Source organism: Bombus flavifrons, chromosome 17, assembly GCF_040668555.2.
Source record: "Bombus flavifrons isolate JBK064 chromosome 17, iyBomFlav1_principal, whole genome shotgun sequence".
NCBI lineage: Eukaryota > Metazoa > Arthropoda > Insecta > Hymenoptera > Apidae > Bombus > Bombus flavifrons.
Genome location: NC_138458.1, coordinates 4,204,905 through 4,226,902, shown reverse-complemented (window position 1 = coordinate 4,226,902; position 21,998 = coordinate 4,204,905). Strand labels below are relative to the sequence as shown.

Here is a 21,998-nt window from a genome sequence, read left to right as displayed (position 1 = left end):
GGGCATAGAAGTCAAATTTTGATCAAAACGAAATACGCTGATATAAGCATAATAATAACAATATATCCAAAATCTAATACCTAATCTTGCATTGCTCTGTAGATATTATAAGTGCTTCTTTGCGAAACTAACAATTCTGACTTTTGATTTTTTTGCCCACTAGAGATCCAATATAACCTAATACGTGATATTTTCACGCGCGCCAATGTTGCCAATTGTCTTCTTCTTGATCGTTTAGAGCGTTAGGTGTCGTTAAAAGCGTTTGTTCACTGCAGACTTGCGAAATAATTCGTTTCTCTTATTTCTTTCTTTCTTCTTTTTCTTTTTTTTTTGCATTTTCTTAAAATGCATAGATATATAATTTCAAAAGTAAATCTGGAAAATTAGAAATTCTGTGGGTGACTCGTGACACATGTTATTTAGATGGAATTTTTTTAAAACCGTGTTATCTGAAACGGCTTCCATAACATCTTAGAATCTGTTCAACTGATTAGCTTCAAATTTCCCCTACACCTTCAATGCGTGTGTTGTTATCATCTTGATCAGGATTAAAAATATTTTTCTTCTTCTTTTATCTCGTATTTATTTTCTTCTTTTATTGCAAAGACAGATAGTCAAGCTTCAAAGGGCCGCCATATTTTTTTTCTTTTTATATCTTTATATATATATAGCAGATAAGCACAGACACCACAAATGTGTGTGTGTGTGTATATATATATATAGAGGAAAAAAATGACGGCCCTTTAAAGTTGGACTGTCTGATTTTGCAAAAAAAAAAAGAAGAAAATAAATGCAAGATAGTGAAGAAAAAAAATATTTTTAATTCTGAAATATATATATATTTATGGTGTCTGTGCTTATCTGCTGCAGAGATTTCTTTTTAAGAGTGCGATTGAGATTTCAGTCTGTTACCAGTTTTATTTCTCTTTAAAAGATGTGTAAAAATTACAGCAACATAGATAACTGTAGAAGGTGAGACCCGTAACTGGAACCATCTCGATTACTACGAAAGTCATGATTTTGACGAAAAACATTTCAGATAAGAGTTGGATGATTTCAAAAGGGACGTGATTTGACGTGATTAGTTTTTTTATGGGAGAATGCATAAAAGTCGTATGAAGGTCAATTTCATTCTTTTAAATGAAACTTTTTTTTTCCTTTTTTCTACACATATCGATTTTTGGAAACATTTTACGTCAAAAGATAATAAGATACGATATAAAAAAAAATCAACAATTCGTGAGATATTTTACGTTGAAAGGGAAGATACTTGATATAAAAATCTGAAATATCTCACGAATTATCGACCTTGTTGACATTGCGTCTTCATGCTCTGTTAGACAAAAGGTTTCCAAGAATCGACGTATTAAAGAAAACGGCAGAAGTTCCGCACGAAACAAAGGAGTATTTGTCCAGTTTCGTATAAAGCAAAATTCCTATTCTTCGAGCGATCGGTATATTTCTTATCGCGAACTGACTCTTTCGAACGTTCCGCGCAATAAAACATCAGGCTACAGTATAAAATCAATAAATCGTGAGACATGAAATACCGGAAACGTTTTAGAATTTTTCGAGGAAAATTTCAATATTTTTTTCGAAAGGTAATTTTCTTCAGTGATGTAATCGCCGTTTTAATTCCACAACTGAACTGACCTCTTTCCTGAGTTTGAACGCATATATTCATCCAATTCCTCATCTTCGACGACAGACGGACGTCCTGAACGCGGCACGTCATCTAACGAATCATTTCCTTCCTTGAACCGTTAAAACTATTTTCCTGCTGGCCTCTTTCTAACAGCAGCTTTTCCGCGTACAAATGCGTTCCGCTGCATTTGCTACTGTAGTTGTAAATTTAAACGTTGTGAAGTGAGGAAGCACGATTTTTCAACTTTTCGCTATCTATGTTTACTGTCATCGTGTAAACAGTAAACAAGGAAATTTCGAAACAATTGAGAACAACGAAGCGTGCGTATCACGGTCGTATACAGAGGACTGGAAACTCCTGCGGCAGAGATATAGCTGCAGATTTGAGGACAGAAAATTTCTTATAATTTTTTTTAAATTTTTTATAATTTTTCTGTAATACTTTACAAATACTTTACAAATTTGAAAATATCACGTATTAGGTTGCATAGTATCTCTGGTGGGCAAAGGACTATACATCAGAATTATTAGTTTCGCAAACAAGCACTTGTAATATTTAAGAAGAAAGAAGAAAAATATAAATTTGAAAGAGAAATACAAGATTAGGTGCTAGATTTTAGATACACGATTAGAATCTCAGGTAAAAAAGCAGGAAAGAAGTGAAATTGGCTTGCGTTACTGGATCCAAAGGCAGAGACAGCAAGGAGAATATACAGGCAGTCACAGCTAAATGAGATCACCTAAATATCTGGCTTGTTTATTTCATTGTATGAAAAAACTTCTCGGGACAAACTATTTCATGGCGGAAAGAATTTTTTCTCATGTTAATTTTTCTAAAGAGATTTCGGGGTTTCGTATGTCCTCTACATATTCTCCTATAAAACGACTAGTCACGTCAAATTATCTCCCTCGACATCATACAACTCTTACCTGAAACATTTTTCAGGAAAATCATTGTTTACGCAGAAATCGAAGTAGTTCCAGTTAAGAACCCCACCTTGTATATGTAAAATCCAAACACGAAAGATTATGTAGATTCTTCGTAAGGAACGCCAGAAAAGTCCTAGAAATTCGATAAAGTACTTCCTAGCACTATTAAATGCTTCATGACACTTAATGGACTAGTCGAACATTCGTTGAACAAAGAGAGGGAACTCTAAAATTGGAATCATTTGTAATGGTTATCTGTAACCAAAGTACAATTTCTGTCGTCGATAATGATTACCGGTAATCGATAAATCGTTAATTCTTTATGAAAGTAGTTTGTAACCAAAGTAAAATTCGGGTCATCGATAATGGTTATTGGTAAGCGAAATTAAATTCCTGCTATCGATAATGGTTACTAGTAACGAAAAAAGAAAAAAAAAATTCCGCTCATCTATATTGATTACTGCTAAATACAATTAAATTTCCGTCATCGATAATAGTTATTCGTAACGAAAATAAAATTCTCGTCGTGGGTAATGATTGCTCGTAATCCGAAAAAGTTTCATCATTTACAATGGTTATTCATAACCAAATTTTTTAAAAATGAAATATATCAACTTTTATACCATAACCTCTAGAATTCTTGCAACAGTTACGATGCGTGACTTTTTTAAATGGAACTATATTTTTTCGTACACTGTTCGATATGCTTTTTAATTCTCTGCAAAAAGATATTGGTTTAAAGATTAGTTAAAAAGTTTTAATTTTTAAAAATTATCTTAATTTTAAATTTGCAAGACTTATCGTATAAAAGACGAGGATAGCTAATTTAACTACAATTTAACTTAACAAAGCTAAATTAACGTTGAGATATTTTCTAAAACCAATCATTTCCAGATACAAGCACCTTGATACTTTTTTGTAGGGAATTAAAAAAATTAAAGAACTAAATCGAACGACGTATAAAAAATATATAGTTCCACCTAAAAGAACAAATATCGCGAAGAACAATTGGCAAACAATTTGTTACAGTAAAGTACCTCCTAGAACATTATCAAACGGTTAATAATATAATACTTAACGAAGTAGTGGAATATTCGTTGGGCGATGAGAGGGAACTCTCCCTTCCAAGCGCCATCTTTTGCGAATAGGTTATGTTCATGCAAACTCTATACCAAAGTATTCCAAAAAAGAAATAAATAGCAAACTAACTACTTAATGGACTATATAAAAGGTTCTCGTCGGTCAGAGGATACGAATGACTGTGTGAAAGAAACGTCACATGGTCTGGTAGGATATAGGTCTTAGAATTATGACTCACGACCAGGTGTTCCTCTTTTGTACTTCGTGTATCATCAGTAGGGAACACTTTTCTGATGGGTAAAGGTTTCATAAAATTTATGGGTTCAGTGAGTTTGCTCGATTTCAACACGTTTTTGGAATAGCAATTTCCACGAATGCACATGCTCGAATTACGTAACGCGTAGTCGTTATTGCTTAAACTTTCATGTCACAGTAATCGTCGAAGATAAAAGTATGACATATTTATTTCCAGGACAGAACAATTTCGTTAGTAGGAATCATGATCGAGATATAAACAGTAATTAATTTCTTCTCATTTCAATATTTTATTAGATGCGTGATTTGTATTTCTAGGAAATTTGAAAGCGCAAAACTACACACACAATTCATATGATATGTAAAATTATGTAAAAATATTCAAACTAGAGTACTTATAATATTTAGTTTACTTGGAACGAATTTTTATTCAGGTTCTATGTTTTTTTCTTCTCTTTTTTTTAGTTATATTCATAGAAATATAAAAATGCATAAAAATCTACAGTTCAATGATTATTAATATATGTGTATATATATATATATATATACATACATTATTAATACACATATATTATTATATATGTGCAATATGAGCGATGTGCATTATTCAACGTCCGATTATTCAATGATACTTATACTTCCATAGAATACGCATATTCAGTATGAATATTGATAAACTTTTTCAAAGTCTTATTCAGAACAAAATCGAGTCGAGGTTCGTTTAAAACGTACGACTTCTCATAAAAATAGTTTAGCATAATGTACAAAAAGTTTAGGACATTTGTACTAAGATTTGATCCATCAAAGATGGCAAAGTTCTTTCTACAAATGTACATATATGTCTGCAGCATATTGGCAGTGAAAAATCTTCACGATAAATATTGCAGAACTCTGAAAGGAAGATTGAGTCCTTAGATAAAATTTCACGGTTTCCAGTGAAAATTTCCTTGAAACAAATGCTCGCCAGGTATATTGGACCTAGAGTGAATCGGAAAGCTTGCAAAATGTTTGACAGGGAGAGGGACGCAGGGAGCAGCGTATTTTGTTAAGAGAAACTCGTATTGTGCGACCAGCTGGATTCTTACGGATTTATTCTTGGAAATGAACAAGAATAACGTGTCTTAGGTACGCGCAACTCTCTCTCTCTCTCTCGTTCCCTCTTTCTCTGTGGGGTTTTGCCTGCTCGCTCGCTTTCTTTCTTTCTCTACCCTCCTCTCTTCCTCTCGATTCCTGTCCGTGCCTTTTTCTTCTCTTTTTTTGTCCCTTCCTTTACCAGAATTCTTCGTCAATCGTCAGATACAACGTACGACTATTACCTGCATTATTTTTCTTTTTTTTTTTTCTTTTTTTTTGTCTTTTTTAAATATGTATGTATGTTATTTATTGCAGTGAGTCTTAATGACTAGTACGTATATCTTCATTTACACAAGTGCACGTTTAGTAGAATTTCGCTTGCTTTTTAACATGTTACCGAACATGTATCTGTATTGCAGTGCCGCCAATGTAATTTTTATAACCTATACGCTAAGTGTTCCATTACTGTATTATGATATATTTACATTTATATTATATTTATATTATTTTCAATATTTTCAATAACTTCAACATTTCTCTATCATAGTATACTTAATGTTAAAATAAGCATATTATGGTATATTTCAGTACCACAATATATCATCATACCTTCGCTAGTTTATGGTTTCTTTGGTTTCTTGACGTTTTTTGGAACTAATGTTGTTGGCCATTGTCTTTTTCAAATATTCCATGAAGACGAAGCAGAGAAGCGAAATAAATACGTTATTTGTAAATCATACAAATGTGTAATATTTCCAAATCTCGTTTATCTCCACGTTGACAGTTTTTAGCAAAAATGTAAAGAAAAAAAGGAAAAATTGAAGGCGCAATAAGAGCTAGCGAAAAGTGTAACAGTTACGTAGCTTTCCGCGAAAATCAATTAAAATTATCCACGTCGACAATCTTAGTACATACATAAAACATCTAGTGATTTATCATTAAATATCAATGGCACACGATAAGTGTTATTTTCCAAGCATCGGCTAATTGTTATGATTAAAGGAAGAGATAGAACTTTTTTAATGAAAACGTAATATTTCGTAAAATTTGGAATTCTTATTTGAGTGAACAATTCAAGTTGCTAAGTGTTATACAGGGTGTCTCATTTTAATCGATCTATGTAAATATCTCACACACTACACATTACTCGAAGTAATGTTTCAAATGAAACCTACATCGATTAAAATATTTTTTACCTACCAATAACCATTATCGATGACAGAAATTTAATATTTAAATAATATTAATATTAATGAAACAGGAGTTTTTTTGGTTAACTATAATTTGGTTAACCTAATTACACTTGATTAACTATGATCATTACATTATCGATGCCAAAAAATTTTTTTTATTATCGCTAACCAATATCAGCTGCGAAAACATTATTTTTTGGTTATATTCGACTATTGTCAATTTATCATTAACGTTACTGATAATTACTATTCACTGACAGCATAAAAGAATTTAATTATAAGAATTATTTATTAATTAAAGGAACTATATGAAAATGTGTGAAACAACGAATAAGATAAAAGTTATGATAGTACAATATTTTCATTCTATTCTCTGTTTCACATATTTTCGTGCTCTTTTTTTAAATACAATAAATTTTATAATTAGCCTCTTTTATGTTCTTAATGAATATGCGCTAATTGCCAGTGATGCTACCAACAATTGACAATAGCCAAATGTAAACAGAAAATTTTTTTGCTGCCGATAATAATTATTCGTAACCAAAATTAATTTTCCGTCATCGATAATGACTAATCATAACCAAAATAACCATAACCAAAAATGTCTTCGATAGGCAACGATTAGTGGTAATCAACGATTGTACTTAGTATGAACGGTTATTTATAGCCAAAATAAAATTCTGTCCATCGATAATGATTACTAGCAAGCAAAATGAAATCTCCATCATCGATAATGATTATTCGTAACGAAAATTGTATTTAATTAAATAAATTAACTCTTATACCATAACCTTAAAAATTCGTTCTATAACAGTTACAATGTCTGGCTTTTATAAAATAAAAATATACATTTTTCTAGAGACCATGCGATGCATTTTTTAATTCTTTGCAAAAAGTCGTTAAGGTACTTTGATCGAAAAATGGCTAGTTTGAAAGATACTACCAACTTTAATCTTGCAAGACTTATCGTATGAAGGACAAGGAAAGATAACGCAGTGCTTTTATATTTACGTTTTCCTTGATCATACGCTCGATTTCGTTAACGTGCAAAAGTTTTTCAAATTAAACATTTCTTCATACAAGTACTTTAATACCTTTTCTGTACAGAATTAAAAACTTCATGAAAAAAAAATTCTATAAAAATATATAAAAAGAAATGTGTAGTTCCATTTAAAAGAACAACGATAGCTCGAGACCTGGAAAACGCGTGCACCCAGATAAATTTGATGGTCATCAGAAGGCGGCCCCCTTGAAACAGTACAAGTTTCGTTTGATACACTTTTCCCAATAATATATAGTTTAATAAATATTTGCGTGAGGCGATTAAAATGTTACAGCGCTCGTTCGATCGGAATGTATTTCTACGGTATCGCGATTTTGTAAAAATTGTCAAGTTTTACAAACCTCTGATCGTATAACAGTTCGTGAAATGTTTGCCAATGTCGAGAATATCGGCGGGGAGGGGGTAGCTAGTCTGGCAGCGGCGATCGATTGGCAGCCAACATCGTAAGTGTACGGCGTCAAATCGTCGGAATTCGTGACGTTTCGACGGGAGGCCCACGGAAATACGAACTCGTAAGCGAGAACGATGACGCGATAGCAGAGGCGAGATCGCACGTAAACCAGTTAAAAGGAATCCATTTTTCCGCGAGCCATGTGCTCTGTCGCACATGCAATAGCGACAGCTTCGATCAATCCTTGCTAACATTTATTTTTATCCAACTTGTTCAACAATTGTTACGTGTAACATTTTCCTTCCTGGTAATGTTCTATAAATAGAATTAACAAATCAAATTCGATGAATTGCATCTAATTTAGAAAGATTGTCATTGGCAACGATTTAATGGAAATTTGCTTTAAGTATGGTACGATTGTTGTTATTATGAATTTTTAAATTTGTTTTAATTAAAATTGATCAATTGCGCGTGACACGCGAACGATTATTCTCGGACGAATGCCATCCTAAAATATTTGATTGATATGATCGGAACGATAAACAGGTTCTATGAATTGCATCTAATTTAAAGAATTACGAAGAAAACGATTTAGCAGTTAACTTATATAGTGCGAGTTACACGTTGTGCAACGTTACTTGTTACATACAAAATACATTAGTGTTAATGTATTTGGAATGGCTACAAACAAATCGTCAGAGTATCTCGAAGCGAAACGTGAGAGACAAAATTTGGTCGTTTATTATGCTTTACCGTAGAGGAAAACCTACCGAGAATCCGACGTATTTTACAATATCTAATAACTTGTTAGATAACCAACCATTTATGTACTGGTACTGAATCCTTATTCCAACTCCGACTTTTCATTATTGACATCGTTCAAAACACCCTATTCAATAAATTACTAATAAACTAACGATTCAAAGTCCATTCGGAACTCGCGTTTTCTATCAATTAAGAACTAAATTCACGCTGCTAAGATCCTTCTTCGGAAGATCTCCCGCGGACTGGATTCGCAACTGCGCATGTACTACGAAATTCGTTGTAAATCTGTTCTCCGTGTTACGTTAACATAGCACATAGTGTACTACTAAAATATACATATGTAATCAGTGTGTTCGTTCATCAGATTCCAACAAGCATACATAGAGGCTCCTTTTATAAATTTTTTCATAATTTGTTTGTTTTCATCGTACCCTGTAACGTTTGTTTCCAAGTTTAGGAACTAGCATAACAAAAAAAAAAAAAAAAAAAAAAAATGAAATTCCAAGAAACAGTTGCTCAACTTACTTTTACGTAATACACAGAATATTCATCCGCTAGATACGTATCTTCTAGTCGATCTTGTATGTTTTTGTAGCTGTATGTTTATATAACTAAGGTGATAAACACACAACATAGAAGATGATAGTCTAGGCCAACAATATTTGTCATTTCTTCCTTACCTTTTTCATTCATTTCGTTCGCGGAATAGTCGAACGACGGCCTGTTACGATACCAAAACGTAGGTTGAAATTCCGCGTCATTCGCAAGTTATTAGTTGAAGTTTGAATGGATTGGTTCGTTAGTCGTTTCCGTATCGTAGCCATCGCTAAAATAGAGTTCTTAATGCTCCCTCGACGAGTCTTCCACGATCTGCCCCACCACTCGGCCCTGGATCACGTGCTCGCCCCCACCATGTTCCTGTACAAAAGCAATTATAGATTCATTCAGTGAGTAGCAGCGCCAGTGCTATCCCGACTTTTACGTTGGGTCGGTTGGTCTGGTAGATGTTCTCGGCATTACGCTTCGGCAATCTTTGAAAAGTAGACACCGCGTATTCGCCAGACAACTGTATTATTTATTATCGAAATTCTATCGAATATTTCACTGTTACCGATCCTTAAAGGCAATCGAAACAATTCGCCAGTTTCTATCGCGTGCATTGAACGAGAAATATTTTTAGCAGTGCTACGGGTTTATTTTCGAGAGACGCGAGGTGAAAGTGGAAGTGCCTTTTCGGAGAAAGTTTCCTGGGGGATTTCTTCTTCTTCGCTGTCACCAAATTACTAAAATATTCCAGTAAGTTACGCTTTTAGACGTTCTACAATTTCTATCGCTCGTTTACCGAGAACTCGACCGTTCCATGCTAATTTTTTCACCTTCCAGCATCGTTCTGGATACATTTACATCCGTTTTAACTGTCAGCCTATGAATTTTAATGCGGTCCGCGGCTGAAACTTTGCTTTACGTTTTCAGTCTTTCCTTACAAGTTCATTGTTTGCTCCGGGCACTGTCAACGCTCTTTTAGTCGATATCCGGAATATTTCGTTCTGCTTAACATAGAAGATTGACAAATTTATCGCAAGCTTTATTAGCCGATAAGACGAATGACATTTCCCATCAGTTTTTGTTCCTTTCGACCTCCTTTCGCGGAGAAAATGACTCGAACAAACGGGGGAAAAAAGAATACAGAAAACCGCAGTAAATAGGAGAATTCTTGTTTTATCAACGCGTTGCACGATGTTCTAGCATTAAGAGGTTAGGAAATGAATCAGTTTGTAATAAAAATTCGACCACATGCGATGTTTTAATATTTATAATTTATCATTGTAAAATCGTTTTACTGACTTGTTGAAGACACTGCGCATTCAGATAACATTGCGAACGTTAATATTTAACAAATTCGCAGTGTAAGAAATGGAATAATAATCTTACATTTGCTGCTCCATGTTTTGCAAATTTCGTACTTCGTGGGAAAAGTTTCCAACGTAATTTCGTCGTTAGATCAATAATTCTTGTAATGGTTGCTTTAAAATGGTCTTATGCAAAATTCCAATTAGTTCGGGGGAAAAAGAAATTATTAATTGATTAATAGCCCGAGGGTAATGCTCTAAATACTTGCAACAACAAAAGCCGATTCTTTCACGGAAGCAGGTTTATTTCCGCGAAGGCTTGTAAAATAAAATTCACGCTTATCTGTAAGTGATAAAATCCGTGTTGCCACTCATTCGAGGAACCTCTTCTCATTTATACTTGCTGGAAATCTTGCCGATAACGAGGCCAGCTACAGTATCATTCATAAATGGTGATTACTCAATTAGCTGCAAAATTCCCTAGAATCGTCTTTTATTCTCATCATTTAGAAATTCAAATTCCAATCGGTGCATGTAAAACTAGTAAGATTTTGAAAATTAAAATTGTTCCGCGAATGGAGTACAAAGAGATTGCGATTTGAAAAAAGAAAATTGACTTTTTTTATTACTTGAAAGTATAGAAAATGTTTATTAATAAAAAAAAAAAAAAAAAGGAAATGAACTAAAACTTTTTCATCCTGTATATTTACGTTCTTTGGTGCTGCATATCGAATATTTTGCGCCCCCAATTCAACTATCTGTAGTTCGTAAATAATTACTTAAAGATAAAAAAAAAAAAAATTAAGAAGTAAATTACAATGTGATATGGCGAACGTCGGCCGCCGTTTCTGAAAAGCGCTGTATAACGAAAGGACCGTAGAGGCATCGATGAAGTTGACCAGTAAAATTAGCATTCGCTACGACGAACTGTATTTCGCCGGCGTATAGGTCATCAGCCCAGTTCGTCGTTTTCCAAGAAGACGAATTTCTAGCCAGACCCCTTGAAAACAGGGTAGATCCCAAACCCTTCTCTCGATTTATGATGCCTTCGAACCACCTTATGACTTCGAACGTGCATCGTAAAACTCGTTCGTTGCTTTTTCTTCGCCAAATTTATGCACTCCACCATTCTTCGTTTATCCTTACACACGTGAACGTAATAATCGTTTCTTAGTGTTTATTCGTTTATCCTTTAATTTTTTATTACCGCTTCTTTATTATTGCAATTTTCTTTTATTATACTAACTTTTTTTTTTTTTACCCAACGATGTGTATTTCCTAACCTCTTTTAAGCAATTTTGTACATTCTTTATTACACCGTCACCAGTTACGTTTACATTGGAAACCGCAAATAACGAATTATTATTATGCACATTGTGCAACGTAATCTACTTATATCTTTAACTAATTCGTTCGCACATATTTGGAACATTTACGTTCGAATGATAAAACGATAACTACAGAAATGATAAATATCGTGGTAATAAGCAGGTATGTGTTAATAAGTGAGAATGACAAGGGAAAAAGAAAGAAATTATTTCTCCTTATAAATATTTCTGCTGGTGCATTTTTACGTCCTAAATCTTCGTGATAGGACAAAAAATATATTCTCTTAGATTTCTTCTAATTTCGTGGCCCTCCATCAGAGTCTCGTTCTGTTTCCTCAAATAAAACTACGACGTCCGATTCTGCGAAGTCCTCGTTGCTCGAAGAAAGATTTTTCTCTCCTTCTCTCTCCGTCGACCGTTTCCACTCCCCTTAGCATTCCAACGACAGGAGAGAACAGATGGTCGAGGAAGAATAAAGATCAGGGCTACTGTGAATAGTAAAAAATCGAAATTAATGAACAAAACATGGCCGTATTTCTGTTTTACAGAATCCACAAATTCGATTCTTATGTTATTACGTTCTTTTTATTTTTCTTCTTTCTTTTTTATTTTTTCTATTTAAATACTCGGAACCTTATAAAAATAATCCGCCAGGATTTTATTAGAAACGAAGGAAATCTTTGAAATTATAGGTGGAACGAAATGTGCAGTGCTATTGTACTACATGCAAATGAATGTGATATAACAATCATTGAACATATAAATACAAGAAGCATGTATGTAAACTATAAAGCAGTAGCGAGGAAAACTCGATGTTATTGAAGCAGTAAATTAAAATAGACATAAATAAAAAATCATAATATGTACTCTATGAATATTGAAATACATTTTTTTCTCGAAACCTTTTAAACTAGAGTTCAGTGTTTTTTGCGCATATTCTAAGAACACGTAATTACACGTCTACTATCAAACTCGTTATTCATACACTTAAACAACTATTTGTATGTGTATTTCACACTTATGTGCGTTTGAAATACAGGCTGTCTCATTCTAATCGATCCGTGCGAAACATCTGCTAAATTATACATTTACTGGAAATAGTGTTTCAAACGAAACTCGCTTTGTTTCGAGGGGGACGCTTCGCGACGGTCGCAAATCTCGTCTAGGTGGATGCGTGTTCGGGATCTCAAGGTGACCTTTGCTTCTTTAAACGGGACTATGCATCGTTCGATGCACTTTTAAGATACTTGGGCCGAGAAACGATTAGTTTAATTAAAAGTGCTTTAATCTTGCAAAACTTATCGTACGAAGGACAAGGAAAGATAATTCAGCGTTTATGTGTTTATGTTTTCCTTGTCTTTCGTGCACTAGATTTCATCTAATTAACATTGAAATATCTTTTAAATTAGATATTTTCAGATACAAAGTACTTTGATAATCTTGCGCAGGAAAATAGCGTAGAAAAAAATATAGTTTCATTATGTTCGAAAATGTATGTAGTTTCGTTTAAAGGTCACCTTCTTCCTCTTACTGGCGGATATTAAAAAAATCTACACAAATTTGGCATATTATTTTATTTATCGAAAGTACTGTACGTTATATTAATAAAAATTCAAATAGAATTTGAACGATGGAATTTGAGAAAGCGGAAACTAAAAATTTTAATTACTACCGCTCTATTGTAAATATTACGAGTAAATATTATTAAATTTAATAATTATTATTAATATATTAATAATAATTATTGTAAATATTATGTAAATATTATATATATTGTAAATATATTATTGTAATATATTATCGTAATATTTATATAATGTATTGAAATATTACGAGCCCTAATTATTCTTTTCATAGATTTCTTCGTTCGGTTAGGTAAAATATCAGCGCTGCGGCTTTCCATTCTTTGATTATTATTCTCGAGGAAAAGTAGCTTTAAATTGCTTCGCTAAACGCATATAACATCTTATGTAATTATACGTTACCTGGAGCAAATCTGCGTAATAGGTACTAATTGATAGATAAGATCTTGTTTTCGATCTTTTTCACTTTGAACAAATTTGTATTCTTTCTTGCTACTGTTTTCCCTTCTTTCTTAAGAAATGCACATCGCTTGAAAATTCCACGATCGAAAGATTATTTCGCGAAAGAAACGAACATTTGTAGAGAAATAATTTCTCACGCGAGCGAACAAAGCTACGTTAAGCTACGTAGAAAAAATTAAAAAAGGAAAAAAAGGAAGCGATTTAAGCGACGATAAGCGATTCAAGAGAAGTGATTTTTTAATTAACATTCTTCGGGCAAATAGCATGGAATCTTAGAATTCCAAAATAAGTTGCGAACGACAACGCTTGAATGCGTAGTAGGCGCTTTCATAAAAGTACTGTACATATATTTCAATACCACATAATTTCGATATCGTGTACGTGTCATCAATTGACGACTATTACTTCAAGGAATACTCGATAAGGAAGTGAGTTTGCGTCATGAAACAGAATAATTGTTTGATCATTCCATATATCTACTTGACAACCTGTAACCATGGAAAATATTTGGGCAAATTGTAAATTGAAAGTTTAATGAAACTAAAAGCTCGAATTGCTATGCTGGTTTTCTAGAAATAGGAAAAGATTAGATAAAATTCAGGTGAAAATGTTTCTAAACATTTGCTGTTATTGTTTAAAAAATAAAAATAGAACTAGGTACGTCCTTCTTGAAATATTTGTCATATTCGTGTTAAACTGTGTAAAAAAGATTCGTATTAGAAGTATCGAATTCTCTATGAATCTCACAAACTTCGAATGATTCTACTTACAACATTCGAAAATAATTCGAAGACAATACATTTCTTGTTAAAAAAAAAAAAAAAAAAAAAAGAATCTTTATTTGTAGAAAGCAGTATATGATATTATTGAAATATCTCGCTAGTATCTTAAATAAACGGAAGAATTAATTTTAATATCATGTTTGATAGATAACACGTACGTGCACATACTTATATTTCTTATTATTCCCCAAGATGCATTATAGGTATATTATATTTGATTGATTTTGTATCTAGAATTGTGCATTCGTGGAAAATGTTATCTTGGTAATTACCTTTGCCGATACCGATAGCACATTGTAACCTGACTTATCGATGACGCGAAAAAAGGGGTTGTAAACATGTGAAGAGCCTTTTGGTGGAACCGATTATGGGGTTCCGGATAATACCAATTCGTCGATGACGTGATGTGAAATCGTTTCTCGAAATCGGCACTGGCACTCGTTCCTTTTATTCGCAACGATGAATATTTATTGTAACTGCAGGTTTGTTAATCGTGACACGACGATTCTGGCGAAAGTGTTCTGTTCGCTGGAATATTGCGTTACAAGAAAAACATTGATTCTTTTTTCGCGGCGTTTACGACGCTCGCTATAACGTTCATCGATATTGTTCGTAGATACCTGTGTTTTTAAGAAACGATCGGCTATTTTGAAGCCAGCGTAAGAGGCGCGGAATAATCGGACCATTACCACGCGAATAATTCTCATTTTCTTGATACAAATGGAGAAAAAAAAAGAGAACAGCGGCTATTAGTACAATGCTATTTAGTGGTATTTCGATTAAACGCTTGTTCAAGCTCGAATACCGCAGTTGGTGATATTTGAAAATTGAAAATATTCCTAGCGATCTTGTGTGTTTGCTTTTCAAATTTAATCAAATACCGACGCGTATGTTGTTATTATCATTCAAGGTTTGTTTTAAATTGCAAACATGAAGTTTATCTCGCACGAAACGAGCAAATATTTGGTAAAAGCTCTGAATATGATTGATATAGGGAAACCAGTAGTGTCGTTGCGAGGTTAGGAGAGGAGAGGGATATTGTCAGTTGGTCGGCGCCAGTAGTGGGGCAAAGAGAGGGTGTGCAGTGGTGGGGAGTTGGAGAGGCCAAGAACAACTTCTAAATGGGGGCTTGGCCTTCTAGCGTTGCGACACGTTCGTGGAAAAGCGGCTCCGTGCCGCTTTACTAACACTCGGACATCTCTCTGCCACGTGGCCCATTAAAACACAATGGGAAAAGAAGGCAGCTGCGGTGCGCGCGAACGATGTCGAAAGATGCGTCTCTATTCCTGCCGGGATCACGGGAGAATGCGACACCTGGTCTTAAAACTATGAATCGTAAAGCCGTACGTGGAAGTTGCGCCTGACGTTTCGTCGATTATTTAAATAACCTCAGTGAGACACTGACAAGGTTAACGGACTCTTATGTCAACGAGTGACTCGACCGATCTGTTGGTAGGGGGATATGCATGAGAAATCGATTTAAATTCATTAGACAAATTCTTTGTATTTCTCATTTTGCGTTTCACGACTACTTCTTGGTACTTTGTTTGATTTTATAACGACGTTACGATCGTGTGTATTGATCGAATGGTAACAGAGATGCATTCATCCCTGACGAAGTGAACAGAAATTACCAATTAACAGAATTGTGTAATTTTATCGTTTTTATAGAAATTTCATTTTCTTTTTCTCTCATGGACAAATTCATCAATCTTAGAAACGATTTCCACGCAATGTTTAAAATATTAGTAATTAAGAAGATCCAGAAGAATGGGAATAATCTGATTCCGTTCGAATTCCTTTGTTTACTACGCAATGTACAATTATTCACTGTTTTTTTTTTACATCTGTTGATCAACCTTGCAAGAACACGGGTTGAACGTGAAACGTTTTATTCTTAGAACAAGAAACAGCTGCAAGTGGTGTATAATTATTTTATGACTTGATTATAATGTGCTAATAAAGTAAGGTGGAATTAAAGAAACGTAATCTTTCTCTTTCTCTTCTTTCTTTTTTCACTGTTAAAAGAAATCAAATTTTGATTGTAAAAGACTCTAGAACTTTGTAGAATGAAATAGCTCTATAATTAAAAGCAAATTATTTTTTTATGTAAGTTATGACTCATTGGAAATACGTTTAAATTTACTTAATCATGTATGCAATAGCATCGTAACCTAAAAATTAAGAATTTAAATTAATTAATCAGGCTAAAATAAAAGTAACATGTAAATAAAAACGTTGAAAACCAAGGTTCAAGATACTATTTAAAATTTAATATAATCAAGATTTACTGCGTTGAAGTAAAATGAAGACAAAAACAAAATTACTGAGGCATGTTAGTATTTTTAGTTGGAACAGATTTTCATGGAAAATATCTTACGCAATGCGGTCAATTACGTAAATTATGCCAGTCACTTATAAATAATCGCGTATAGCAAATGATTATAAAGCATTGCCGTATAATTTTATAAAAATTTTAATGCATTTTAAGACAATTTATTTTATTTTCTTCTAATATTTTTTTATTTATATTCATATTAACATTTTTATCCTATTAATTTAAATAAATAAATATTTTTTATAAAATATGCTTCTATAAAAATTATATAAGTAATATATGGTGCTTCTGAATATTATATTAAGCTATACTATAGGAGTACAATAAATTTATAATTAATAAATTTTTATTGGAAGTGTGATCCATTTTATTTGGCTAATTGTAAGAAGTAATAACTTTTTTTAATTTATAGTAATATACCTTAAATCTAGATGATTTCGCTTAAATAATATTAGTAAATAATTATGTGTATTTTGCTAATTATAATAATTTGTTTTTATCGTATTTTAAATTGATTTTTACTATTATTATATTAATTATTACTTTTGTATAATTTAATAATTATAAATCAAATGTTATTAAAGAAATATTTATTATATATTCATATTGAATATTTATAATATTTTATATGTTTTATATTTTTGAATATTTTTATACTGTACATGCTATATCATCAAAATATTAAAATGATCTTTGTCTTTTCTGTTTACAGATACAAGACTGTTATGCTGAAAACAAAGTAGTTTTACAAAAAATGTTGACAGTAATGTGTCCAAACTGTCGTCACCGATTTCCAGCTCCAGGTTGTTGCAGAGCTCAAAATATGGACGAAGATAATACTCTAATTCACCCAACAACCTGTTATTATGGTGGCCTGCTAGTTCCTGAAGGCTATAATAGTGGTGGTGGTTGTTTTATAAATGCACCAACTATTATACAACCTGTTATCAATTCCTTCAACTTTCCATCAATGACACTTGATTTGGAAAAGCCAAGAATTGATAAACAAAAGGAAGGTTTCCTCCAGAAATTTGAAAAAAATACACAAGTTCTTGGATTTCCATTAATTAATGAAGAAATCCAAAAAAATGGTTCTGGATGTCAAATCACCACAAGTTGCGATTTAACTGGAGGAAGTGTAACAATCACAACACCAAGTATACAATCTGGAGGCTGTTTAATTCAGAGTACAGATTCTGGAAATCTCATGCAAACACCACATATGGAAATCCGTCCAAAATTGTCTGGTGGTGGATGTTTCGTGCAAAAGACATTATCAACTGAAAATCAAGAAGCCTCTACTGTATTTCATGAACAAAGGAATCAACAAGAAAGTGTGACTCACGATAAAAGGATGTTTTTAATACCCCCAAGTGGTTGCCAGGAATTACCAGGAACTCGAAGAAATATCCTAGCGCAAAAAGCAGAAGAGGGAGCTTCATTTGAAAATTGTGAAGCAAAATCAGTTTTTTCAAATTTTCAAGTGACTAATGTGCCAGTCATGCAATTTCAACAAGCTAAAAGTTCGAAAGGAAATGGTCAAGAATTAGATCAAGATCGAAATTTTAATTGTTGTTGTAATAATGTTCAGAAACTTTATCATGTTAAATCAAATAACTTTCAAGTTTCTGAAAATCGTAACTCCATGGTTTTAAATTCTAATCCAGGAGTACAGATTCAAGTAAATGCAACTGTACAGCTTCCTGCAAGCTTAGGACAATGTACAGTAAATATAACTGCGACTACTACAAATTCGCCTGAATCTTTGGCAGGTATAACTTCAAGAACTAGAAACAATTTTAACGGTGGAGGTTTAGTGCAGAAAAATGAGACTCAGAATAACGAAGAAAATTTTGATGAAAGAAGAGACAGAACTCCAACTACACCAGTCTCTTGGTTAATGCCATGTCCCTGGAGTTTTGACAATTATATGATGAACAGGGATGCAGCTAGACTGAGCGAAGTTAAAAGACTTTTACAAACTTGTGGTTGGTACCACGAAGGTCTTAGTTGGCAACAGAGTGAAAATTTATTAAAAAATGCTGCGATTGGCAGATGGCTGATGAGAGATAGTTCAGATAGCAGATATATGTTTGCTGTGTCTGTACAGACTGCTAGAGGACCTACCTCTGTTAGAGTTCACTATTTTGTGGGACAGTTTCGATTAGATGCTGAACCTAGGCTTGCTTTTGCGATTCCTCTTTTTGATTGTCCAATTAAGATGCTGGAATATTACGTGGAATATTCAAAAAGTGTCGATGAACATAGAAAGGAAGTTTGGGTAGATTATAGTGGACAACTGTATAGTGAAATTTATTTGACGAAGCCTTTAGTTAAAGAAGTTAGGTCTCTTAGTCATTTGGCCAGGTTAGTTGTTAATAGGAACAAATTACCCACAGAACACTTGCCACCATTAATTAGAAATTATCTAGCAGAATATCCATACAGTCTCTGAAAAATGATGCATAACGTTTTTCTGATTTCTGGATTTTCTTTGTCAGTATTTCATACAATTTTTAAATTTATGTACTAAATGAATTAATAAATTAATTTTAGATAAATATATAAGACGAATATTTATGAACTGATAAATTTAAATGTATTCCAGTAAAATTCCTCTCTCAATTTCTATTAATTTGTAGCAACAAATAAAAATATTTAATAAAATAGTTTAATTCAAATATCTTATTTCAGCTTTATAGTACAATATAAAGTAATAGAAATTTTATTGTATTAGTTCCAAAAGTCAGAAAAACTCCAAAATATTATTTTTATACATTTTAAGACGATTTATATCAGAATTTGTGGAGTAATATGAAATATAGAGTTTAACTAGTGAGATACTAGATCTTACACTTTTATAAATTAAACAATTAAAAGCAGGTCCTATTATTTTATTAAAAGGGTTCATGAAATTGAATTGTTGAAATAATCAACGAATTCGAAAGTTAGATGAAAGCGTATAATTTTGTTCATAGTCAGTAAAGAGCATAATATTGTAAGATTGATTATTCGACCGAGTTTCTCTTTATTTAAAATTTTCTTGAAAGACAGGGTACCATTTACATACCCTGCTCGGACCAATCAGTCTTTGACGATTCCTCTTCATAAGTAATCGATAAAATTATTTGTTTTTAAGTTTTTCTTGGATCTGAAACTCCATTTGATCGTAAGTCTTGATAAGTAGTTTTTGGAGCATTAAAAAAGACGTATTAGGAAGATGAATTACATTTGATAATTTTATTTTAATATTGTACCCAACTGTAACCAACCTGTTATAATTTAAGAACCATATTCTTGTAATTATGATAGCCTTTTTAATGCTTTGAAAATGTCTTACAGATTTTTCAGACATTGATTATTAAATTGTATATACATAGAACTCGGTCGGTTTTGATATTTTTTGAACAATGATTGACAGCGTTCCTTAATAGTGGCAAATTTGTAGACTTTTGGAAACCTGGAAATCATTGTTTCAAACTTAAAACTGATTAAGAATAGCAAGAATGATATTAAATCGGCTTCAATGAAGAAATCGTAAGGCAGTATTAGATTTTAAAAAGCGTCGATTTGACTCTTCGTTCTTCAATAGTACTAGAATTCTAAAACAGTTCATTGCCAATGAATATACCATTGATTTGCAAATTGCTTTTCTATCGTGATAAAGTAATTTACTATGATTTCTTACCGCGAACTTGAAGCTTTTAATAGAATGCAATATTCAATATTCAATATTCAAAGGGTAATTAGCAGTAATAAAAGTAACGTCATTCTCGATATTATGACTTATTAATGTATTATTGAATATAATACTAGAGATGATACCCTTGTTGCATGTAAAATGAGACGATCTATAAAATAGTAATATTTGAAACGAAGAGTTGAACTTTGCAGAAGAATCAAACGCTAAATTAATTTAATTTTCGTTTATTAGCGAGTTTCTCTGAATGTAATGGTACGCGTATGTGTGAATGTGTGTAAAATGAATTTGTATATGTACGAATAATAGGAAATGCGATTTGAATGTCGATTGTTACTCAAAAACATAATTGATATATTTTTCTAAAGTAAGAATCGGCGACCATTTCAAAGCAAACACAATTTTTCTAATGTAAAATATTATACGGGATGTTTCCAAAACTGTGCCTCTTTAGATAAAATTATTAAAAGGAATTGCATCGTTTGAAACTCTTTCTGCATTTTTCCGTATGACTAATAACCTTTCGATGGAACACCCTGTATAAATTAATATAGGAATTCTTGTTCATTGTCTCTATATTAGAGATATGCTTTTAAACTGTCGATATATCTACCCTTCGTAGACCATTTCGGAAAAAGAACCTAGCATAAAAGAATCACTTTTCGTATTAAGCGCCAATTATACTTATCTTAATATGTATTTCATGAATTGTCGTTGACAAAGTAAAATTAATTTACAGTTACCTAAACTGTACGTAGTACTACATAAATACGAGACATTCTGTAGAATATTTAATTCTTATTGACGATGAAGTGGTAGCTACTAATATTATGCGATGTTTGCGTTATTACGTAGCAAGATTGCGAAGGGTTAGTTAATTTCGATTTTCCTGATTCTAAAAGTTGATTCGACAGAGTATGTTTGTTGTTGAAAACTGCCACGAATCCTACAATGTGTTTTATATTGCGATTATAACAATGTATAGTGTGACATGAGTTAAATTATTAAAGAATTATTTATTACCATGAAACATTCATGAAATATTATTTATACTTCCCCTTCAAAATTTATTTTAATATCATTATTTTATTAAACGATAAATCCATTTTTCCATTAATTATAAATATATGTATAAGATGTTTGGCGTTAACAACGTCCACGATTTTGTCATCTGAAAATTCATTTTTAATCTGAAAGAAAAAGATATTTTAAGTAAAAGTTAATCAGAATACCGTACTGACAATCGACTGTAACGTAAAAAACTGCTAAAAAATTTGTTCCAATAAAATATAGATAATATTAAGACATCAGTACGTATAGATTCAGCAATATGTATCAGGTTAAGCAGGTTAAGTTGCTTCTTTTAAATAACTTACTTGGAAATGTAATTAAATAATTTCTTACAGACGCGTAAGTTAAATACGAACGTAATTCGGTGATACTTTGTGGCTGAAATAGTAATCACATTTCTTGTTTATAATAATTGTGTATATACCTACTATCAATTTATTCTGAACTTGTCAGTGTGACAATTATTTATGTCGATGTTAACGATTTACA

The 21,998-nt window shown here is 32.4% G+C and overlaps 1 protein-coding gene and 1 long non-coding RNA gene across 4 annotated transcripts in view; one reads left to right on the top strand and one right to left on the bottom strand.

The window, feature by feature from the left end:
- Positions 1–21,468, top strand: part of LOC138188862 (uncharacterized) — a 31,951-nt gene extending 10,483 nt beyond the window's left edge. For 2 of the 3 annotated variants that reach the window (XM_069131004.1, XM_069131006.1), the window contains exon 2: positions 17,451–21,468. In XM_069131004.1, coding sequence (XP_068987105.1) covers positions 17,493–19,193 — 1,701 coding nt within the window. In that variant the 5' untranslated portion in view covers positions 17,451–17,492 and the 3' untranslated portion in view covers positions 19,194–21,468. Of the gene's footprint in view, positions 1–9,345; positions 9,692–17,450 lie in introns of those variants that run through there. The other variant, XM_069131005.1, reaches the window with a different exon arrangement.
- LOC138188871 (uncharacterized) lies at positions 8,726–9,200 on the bottom strand. Its single transcript, XR_011175722.1, has 3 exons — positions 9,076–9,200; positions 8,921–9,006; positions 8,726–8,827 (listed from the first exon to the last, which is right to left on the bottom strand). It is a non-coding gene; the product is annotated as an uncharacterized LOC138188871 (long non-coding RNA).
- Positions 21,469–21,998: the final 530 nt, after the last annotated feature.